This window comes from Scomber scombrus, chromosome 17 (genome assembly GCF_963691925.1).
Source record: "Scomber scombrus chromosome 17, fScoSco1.1, whole genome shotgun sequence".
Taxonomy (NCBI): Eukaryota; Metazoa; Chordata; class Actinopteri; order Scombriformes; family Scombridae; genus Scomber; species Scomber scombrus.
The window spans coordinates 15,165,287-15,173,737 of NC_084986.1; the positions used below are offsets into that span (position 1 = coordinate 15,165,287).

Here is an 8,451-nt window from a genome sequence, read left to right on the forward strand (position 1 = left end):
GAAATATTAAACATGTATTAAAAAATTAAAAATATTCTTATGTCAGAAAACTATTTTAAAACAGATATAAAATGTTTTACTTAAAGCGTACTTCTGGTATTTTAAAGAAATAAACACAACCAGACTTTGGTTGGGAAATGGGAACAACAACAACAACAACAACAATCAATCCCAGCTTTGAGCCATGGCAAATGCACATGCTGAAGATCTGAATACAACACTCACACTATTCACATTCCAATAAAATGAAAGATTATGGCTGGAATCTAGTGTTTGATATATGAGAAAGTGACAAGAGGAAACATGTTGGCCAGTATATTTACTACTGCGACTCTGGCCAAAATGAAAGGTACAGTGGACCTTTCATTCCTGCTCCCTCCTCGTCACCTCCTCATATATCAAACACCTGAATCCAGCAGTGGTCCCATTTGTCTGTCAATGGCAAACAGAACCCGTGGAACAGGTTGATATGAGGTGGGAGCTGACAGGGGATAATGACTGAATGTAGGTGAAGTGTGCAGCCCTCCGGATCAAAGCTTGTTACAGAAAGAGAGCATTTATTACAAGGTTCTTGCAGTACTGAGTAGGAAGCTGTAGATTTTGACACCTCTGTTATCAAAGACACTCATTTTTGAGGAAATACTTGACTTTGAAACTAAAATTAAAATCATCACAAAAACAAAATGTTACTTAGTTTACAGCAACTACAGCAGCGTCGTAAGATGAATCCTGGGAGAGGAAATACGAAAAAAATTAAGTTTTGATTCACAAATTTGTTTTCAGTTGTTGGACTTTTTCTCTGATCTTTTTGATGTTTTGGTGAATGTGGGGTCATTTGAAATTGAAATTAAATCATGTGAAGTTCAGAGGGGAAAAATCACTATTTGCTGGAGCTGTTAACACCTGAGAGACATCTGAAATGTGACCCCGACACACTGCTTTTTGTAAGATGTCAAAAGCCAAAAAAGTTGGAAACTAGTGGTGGAGTAGAAGTATAAAGTAGCATCAAATGGAAATACCCGAGCAAAGTACCTCAAAATTGTACTTAAGTACAGTACTTGAGTAAATAGTACATACTTTCTTTCCACTTCTGGTATTTGTTCCTCTTCCAGGGCAAATGGTAAATGACTGAGCACTTCTTGCCTGTATCACTTGAGTTCATCTAGCAGTGCAGGTGTGTCGGAGGGTGGGAGGGTATTTGGTAACTCCACAGACAGTCAGCTCCATTAGAAGCAGTTCAACTACACAGAGACATCATGCTCTCTCTGCTTCCTTTTCTCTATCTGTCCCTGGTCTGGACAAAAGGAGCAGGGGCAACAGATCATGCACTGCCCTTCATGGAGTACCTGGACAACAACCATCTGGTCTGCCTGAAGTGGGGTTTCGATTCTCTGCAAGGAATCATTACATTTAAACTGGTGGTCAACACAACTGGCTGGGTGGGCTTTGGCTTGAGTCCGAATGGAGGCATGAAGGGGTCAGATATCGTCATTGGGGGACTTGGAACCAGTGGACCTTACTTCACAGTAAGCTGTTACTTGATGCTTGTAGAAGTAGAGAAAGAAATTTGTTCATACTTTGTTCCATACTCGACCCCCCCCCCCCCCCCCCCCCCCTAAAAAAAAAAAAGTACAAAGTTGAATTTTTCTGTGTTCAACAGCAAACACAACTGACTGTTCAGCCACTATTAGACTCTCTTTGTACTCTCTTAAGTTTTATCTTTTGTCCATTAGGATCGTCATGCCATAGGGGACTCCATGCCTGTAGTGGACAAGAAGCAGAGCTACACTCTCCTGTCTCTAACTGAGAGTGAAGGACAAACCATCATGACCTTCAGAAGGCCTATTCATTCATGCGATGATCAAGATTTCCACATCACTGTAAGACATTAAATTTTTCTCCTCCCTACTATCCTTCTGATGATTGTGAGGAATTAGATGCTGCCTATGTACCACACCAACATCATTTTAAGTAAATAAATATTGTTAAAGAGCAGCAACAGTTACTGTTGCTCTAAACATTTTCTGTATACCTGAATATTCAGTGAATTATTTGTTTTTTTAGAGTTTCCTCAGGTGAAATTTTGTTGCAAAATTATTACTTTGAATTACTGATGCTTGATGTGAAAGAGTGGAAATCTTCACACTATATAACATGCAAAAACTGTCAGATGTGTAGATGTAAGACTGGTTGAAATTTTTGACAGTAAAATCGCAACAGTGTCTAAATTCAAAACTGTAATTATGAAGCTGCTGTTTCCATGGTAATAAAGACATGCCAATACCATTCATCAACTCCTTACCCCTCCCCTAAACTTTATTTATTGTGTTAGAGTAGTCACGAGTTCAATCTCTTTGTGTTCCTTTTCTTTACTGTAGGGACTCATTATTTGTAATACTATAGTCCTTTGAATTGTTGTTCTAATTCTCTATGTACATCTTAAATTTCCTGTTTGTCCATATACATTCTATGGGAGCTCTTTTGTCACGCTCACCTGAAGGTTCCTTACAGTAATGTCAGATATGGAGACAATGGCAACAACAGAAATTAGCTCACAAGACTTTTCTTTCAACTGAACACATGAAAAGCTATACAGTCTTGGTAATAAAACCTGAGTGCACCTGTTAACATTTGCATCAAACTATCACTGTGTGTATTGCTTTAATCAAAAACAGCTTAACCCCCTTACCCTAACCCTAAGCCATATGATATATTATGTGTTCACAACAATTGCCATCTTTTTATAGGCTAAACCAATTAAGCTGATATATGCCTATGGAACATCAGATGAGCTTGCTTACCACAGGGCCCTCAGAGGCACCAAGCAGGTCAACCTGCTGAATTACATGCCCAGGACGACCCTACCCAGCCTCAACTATCTCAATGCCGTAGTGGACAATGTAAGATTTTCCCTAATTGTCTTATAGGAGAAGTGAAAAACATTACAATTGTTAGTTCATTGTTTTAACAGTTTGAATGAATGTGTTGAACTATTACAAAATTATTCTGAGTAGTCGTCCAAATTAAGACATAGACAAAATGTGTTTTATTCACCTTCGTCTTTATTTTTGCAGATCACTGTCCCTTCCAATCACACCTACTACCACTGCAAGGTCATGAAGTTCCCATACTTAAATACAAAGCATCATATATATCAGGTAATATACATCCGATTTTTTTAACTCACTCAAGTGATTTTGGGGTGATTTGAGATTTCTAATGCAATACCAGTCTGTACAGAATAATAGTTAAAAAATATCAGATATAACCTAATATAGGCTAAAACTAGTCTTCTAAGTGAAAAGGTGAATACATAAATGAAATGCAATATGCAATATTCCATATTTAATTAACCCTTTCTTCTTCTTCTTCTTCTTCTTCTTCTTCTTCTTCTTCTTCTTCTTCTTCTTCTTCTTCTTCTTCTTCTTCTTCTTCTTCTTCTTCTTCTTCTTCTTCTTCTTCTTCTTCTTAACCAAACTGTACTTTACCTCAGATTGAACCAGTGATTGAGCACCTTGACATTGTTCATCACATGCTGCTCTACAGCTGCCCCTCCTTTGTGACACAACCCTACGACAAGCCATGTTTCAGGGGTGACATAGGGGACTACTGCTTCGGTGTGGTGGCTACCTGGGGAGTGGGAGGAAGTGTGAGTGAGGATGAGGTTCTCTAGTTATAGTCCATCTCTGAATCATCAGATTAATTTTGTTACCCACCCAGTTCATATCCATGTCAGTCATGTCAGTGTTGTGTTTGTGCAAGCTGATCTCCACCTTATCCCTAAAACCTCAGGTATTTGAGCTCCCAGAAAATGCTGGTATTCCTATCGGAGGTGAGGGCAGGGATATATACTATAGGCTGGAAATCCATTACAATAACCCAACCATGGAAACAGGTATATACTCTTACTGTCTTATATCACTGTAACATTAAATCTATTTCTTGAATTATGATATTACAATACATGTCAAACTTTGATTGACATTTATTAAGTCTCTGAAGGTTTTGAGGTATTATTTGCTCTGTACACTAAATGTTACAAACACATATTGGGTACTCAAGTGATTTTGTATTGCACTTCCATAAAGTTGGGGGCACACACACACACGCACACACACACACACACACACACACACAAACACACACACACACACACACACACACACACACACACGCGCACACACGCACACACACACACACACACACACACACACACACACACACACAGTATTACATAGAGTATAGTGCTGGTGCATCTTAATTTCATTATTCTGTCAACTTCTTAAGTCTTTCTCATCTCTCTCTGTACAGGCAGGACAGACAACTCAGGACTGAGACTGCACTATACAGATCAACTCCGGAAGCATGATGTGGGCACCCTCTTCACAGGGCTGCAGCCAATTATTTCATACAACATCCCTCCAGGAGCACCTCAATTCCATAGCTATGGTGTGTGTAATACCACTCTCTTCTCTCAGGTATGTAGCAGTTCAGTGTGGATTTCAAAGGAAGAGTTGAATTTTAAGAGACAAGTTAAGAGGTAGATTTTTTTTTGTTCATAACTGTATAAATAATAGTCACTGCTTTCCAAACCTAGGTCATGAATCCTGTGCCAGACATCCACATGTTTTCTGTGATGTTGCACACTCACGTGGTTGGGAGGAAAGTCAGAGTTGGCCACTTCAGGTAAGAAAAAGAGGTTGGGTTTAAGTTTTATGTCAGTCAATATCTAAACTAGAAAATGAAATACTAGAATGAGATATACATTTGAAACAAAACCAAGAGACAGTGTGCTTATTTAAAAACGTATTGTAACAAATTGTTGGTTATTACTTCTTGATATTTGTAGAAATGGAAAGCAGATAGACTTCTTGGGCTTAGACGAGAACTACAACTTTGAAGTTCAAGAGGCTGTCAATTTGGGAAAAATCAAGACCATCAAGCCGGTGAGCCTCCATAAAGCTATTTTATAGCAGACATTTTTAATTGTTATTGCAAAGGAATGCACAGGTACAACTAACTCCATTAATGATGATTGTTGTATGAATAGTAAGCACTTCCTTGTTACACTTTGCAGTGATATGTACTTAGTTACTTACTTACTCAGTTAAGTTAACTCAACTTACTTCTCAAGGAGGAGGACAAGAATAAAACTACTAGAACACCTATCCTAGTGTAAAATGCTGCTACACTGAGGTGCAAAATCTGTTTTTTTTTCCTTAAGTGCAATACCTCCTTTCAACTGCTGTTACAGTACTTCATTAGAAACTCAGTCAGTAATCGCCTTAGCTGCTGCACATATAAAACTCTGGTACCAGCATTTTCATCTATTCTTTTCTAATGTAGCTTGAGTTTATTCAACTCAAATTCCCTTTCTCTCTGCATCACCATCAGTGCCCTCTTCTTGACAAGAATAGTTATTGCAGATGGGAAATAGACAAAATAAGCTCTGATTATAAACCATTTTGAGTGGGTTACAAGTATTACGTTATGCCAAAGTGCAGTTATTCACAATATCAGGGAGCAGAACTGCAGCAGCTAAATGAAATACAGCCATCATGAAAAATGTCTGTCTTGAAAAAAGGTTGTATGCTTTTATGTCCATATGTTGATATGTTAAAGGATTTTTTTTTTTAAAGAAAGTTATTAGTTGTTTACACCATCAGAAACTATACAGTGTTATCGGTGTATAATTTACGATGCCACATTACTTGTCTTACACTACAGGGGGATGAAATTGTTGTGGAGTGCACCTACAACACTGTCAATCGTACAGGATTCACAAAGGTGGGTCGACTAAATACTCTATGACCTAATGTCATCATTCAACATTCTGTGTGTTATAAATGAAATCAGTGATGTCCAAGTAATATCACAGAACTTACATGAATCAAATTGGCAGATTCATATTTTGCAATAAAATATGTACAAGTCAAATTGTAGTTATTGAAATTAAAAGCCGGGGATTGCACACATTTACACTGAACACCTGCGTCATTTAGTGAAGTTTGATTAAATAATGCTGCAATGAATATTGTGCACACAATAATATAGTATTCTTTGAAAACTAATTAAGAGCATTAAGCTAATATACAACACATGTAATATTAGAATATTAGGTCACATACCTCTTGTAAACCTATGCTGTTTTACACTTTGTGTTGAATTCATTCCCACATGTAAAAAGAACAAACATAAATAATCTCAAATCTGTAATTACTGCCCTATTTCATTCTTTCGTCCTTCAGATGGGGTTAGCAACTACTGATGAGATGTGCCTGGCCTTCCTGCTCTACTACCCTGCAATACGTATCCAGTCATGTGTTAGCTACCCAAATATGACAAATCTATCAATGGACAAAAGCTATAAGTAAGACCTGATGCAGTCCATCACAGTTCTTCTGTCATTACTGCTGAGACCTAATCTGGCTCCAGTGCTGGTTTACAATCACTTTGCAAATAACATACATTATGTATTTCTTGGTATGTTCTTTTTGAAGAATTTCTGAGTATGAGAGTTTGCTGAAGACTCTGCCACAAGTTCAGACGGTCTTTGATGATGTAAGTATTAATCACATTTGTATCATATTTTTTCCTTGCTAAATCCACTCTGATAAAAGATATTATAATGTTTTTCATCATATTTAAAACACATTCACACTAAACTTATATCATTCATAAGTGATCAATCATTTACAAACTGGCTTTAATCTGAATTCATTCTTCAATATTAGTTAATAATTACAAATCCATCACCATTATTAGCATTTTTAAATTAACAATTTTTACAAATATAACTGAGATTACCTTTTCGTGGCTTTAAAATGTTATCATTTCTTTAATTCAGTTCCCCCCAAGTTTATTTAAAGTATTTTTTTTGTCTATTTTCCAGAACCTACAATTTCAATAAAACACCAAATGATTTTGTATAAGTAGTCTTTCAGCTGTGCTTGTGCTGCTTTGAATGTGTCCAGTACATTTTTATTGTTTGTCCCACATAGAGTATAGAAAGTTTTAAACATTTATCTAATGATTATGGATGCAGAGTTAAAGTATTATCTACATATACAGTACTGGGCAAAAGTCTTAGGCCATCAGTGTACCATCATACAAACAGAAAATACAAGAACTATGTACACAAAATGTAACATTAATTATGAATTATTATTATTATTAACTAAGGTTCCATTCCATTAAGGTTTAAGAGAGTCAGGTTCCTGCTATTGCTCAAGTGTAAGGAGACGTCCCACTAAATATCTGCCTCTTTTCTTTTCTATTTTTTTCTTTTTGTTTTTTTAATATTGCATACACATTTCATGTATTTTATGGTTGTATTATATTAAAGAGACTGAGAAATAATTATATATGGTCGTTTTAGCATTGCTAAAACAACAAATAATGGTGGTCTAATGGTGGCCTAAGACTTTTGCACAGTACTGTGACTATAGGCAAAGCGATGAGGGATTTTGAGGTGTGTCAGCTGAAAAAGATGATGTGGAAATGTCAGATATTTAACTGAATTTGACAGATTTTCCTGCTATTTACAGATAATGGGGGCCGAAGACACACAGTCCTCTCTGACAAGTCTTAGGCCACCATTAGATTTGTTGTTTTAGCAATACTATAATGGCCATATATAATTATTTCTCAGTCTCTTTATCAGAATACAACCAAAAATACAGGAAATGTGTATGCAGTATTAAAAAACAGAAAAGAAAACAGCTTCTATAGGCTAAAGTGTGTAAGTATTCAGACCTCCCCTTACACTTGAGCAATAGCAGGAACCTAGCTCTCTTAAACCTAAATGGAATGGAGCCTCAATTAATAACAATAATTAAGAGAATTGTACATAGTTCCTGTATTTTCTGTTTGTAAGATGGTGGCGGCCTAAGACTTTTGCACAGTATTGTATATGGTATTTAAGTCTCTGACAATAAAGTATTTGATGGTGTTTGTTTGATAGTTGTTTTCTGCAGTATCATAAAAGGGATATTTTACAACACTTTTTCCCCCAATGTTTCTTTTTGACAGTCCAAACTCAAACAGTACCCGAATGGCATGGTCAGGGAGATGATGAAAACGCCGATTGTCACTTGTGAGGATTCCAATGGGTCCAGCAGACTAGGCACTTTCTGGATTTTGAACCCAGCAGCAGGAGTCATACTTTTACTTCTCTGTATTGTATTAATGTGAAGTGCTTTTAGAAGCAACAGATCCATTCCATTGCAATCTTTTCAATCTTTGACACAACCCTATTTCTATTGGGAATAATCATTTTTACAAGACAGTGTGTGGATCATTTCTATGTTTTTACTGCTCAGTTTATAGCATATATTCTTCCTTTGGTACTAATTGTTAATCACTGATCAGTTGTCATATTCCCTTATTAATTAACCGGTTTCATTACTGATTGTCATACTGATTTGATTGATTTGCTTTGCTGTCTTACAT

The 8,451-nt window shown here is 36.6% G+C and overlaps 1 protein-coding gene across 1 annotated transcript; it reads left to right on the forward strand.

Annotated features, from left to right (window-relative positions):
- Positions 1 to 1,256: 1,256 nt before the first annotated feature.
- moxd1l (monooxygenase, DBH-like 1, like) lies at positions 1,257 to 8,193 on the forward strand. Its single transcript, XM_062436933.1, is given in 13 exon segments — positions 1,257 to 1,526; positions 1,734 to 1,880; positions 2,748 to 2,900; positions 3,075 to 3,158; positions 3,494 to 3,649; positions 3,793 to 3,895; positions 4,312 to 4,478; positions 4,598 to 4,686; positions 4,850 to 4,946; positions 5,728 to 5,787; positions 6,249 to 6,385; positions 6,501 to 6,561; positions 8,032 to 8,193. Coding segments are annotated over 13 exon segments (1,686 nt in total).
- The last annotated feature ends 258 nt before the right edge of the window (positions 8,194 to 8,451 follow it).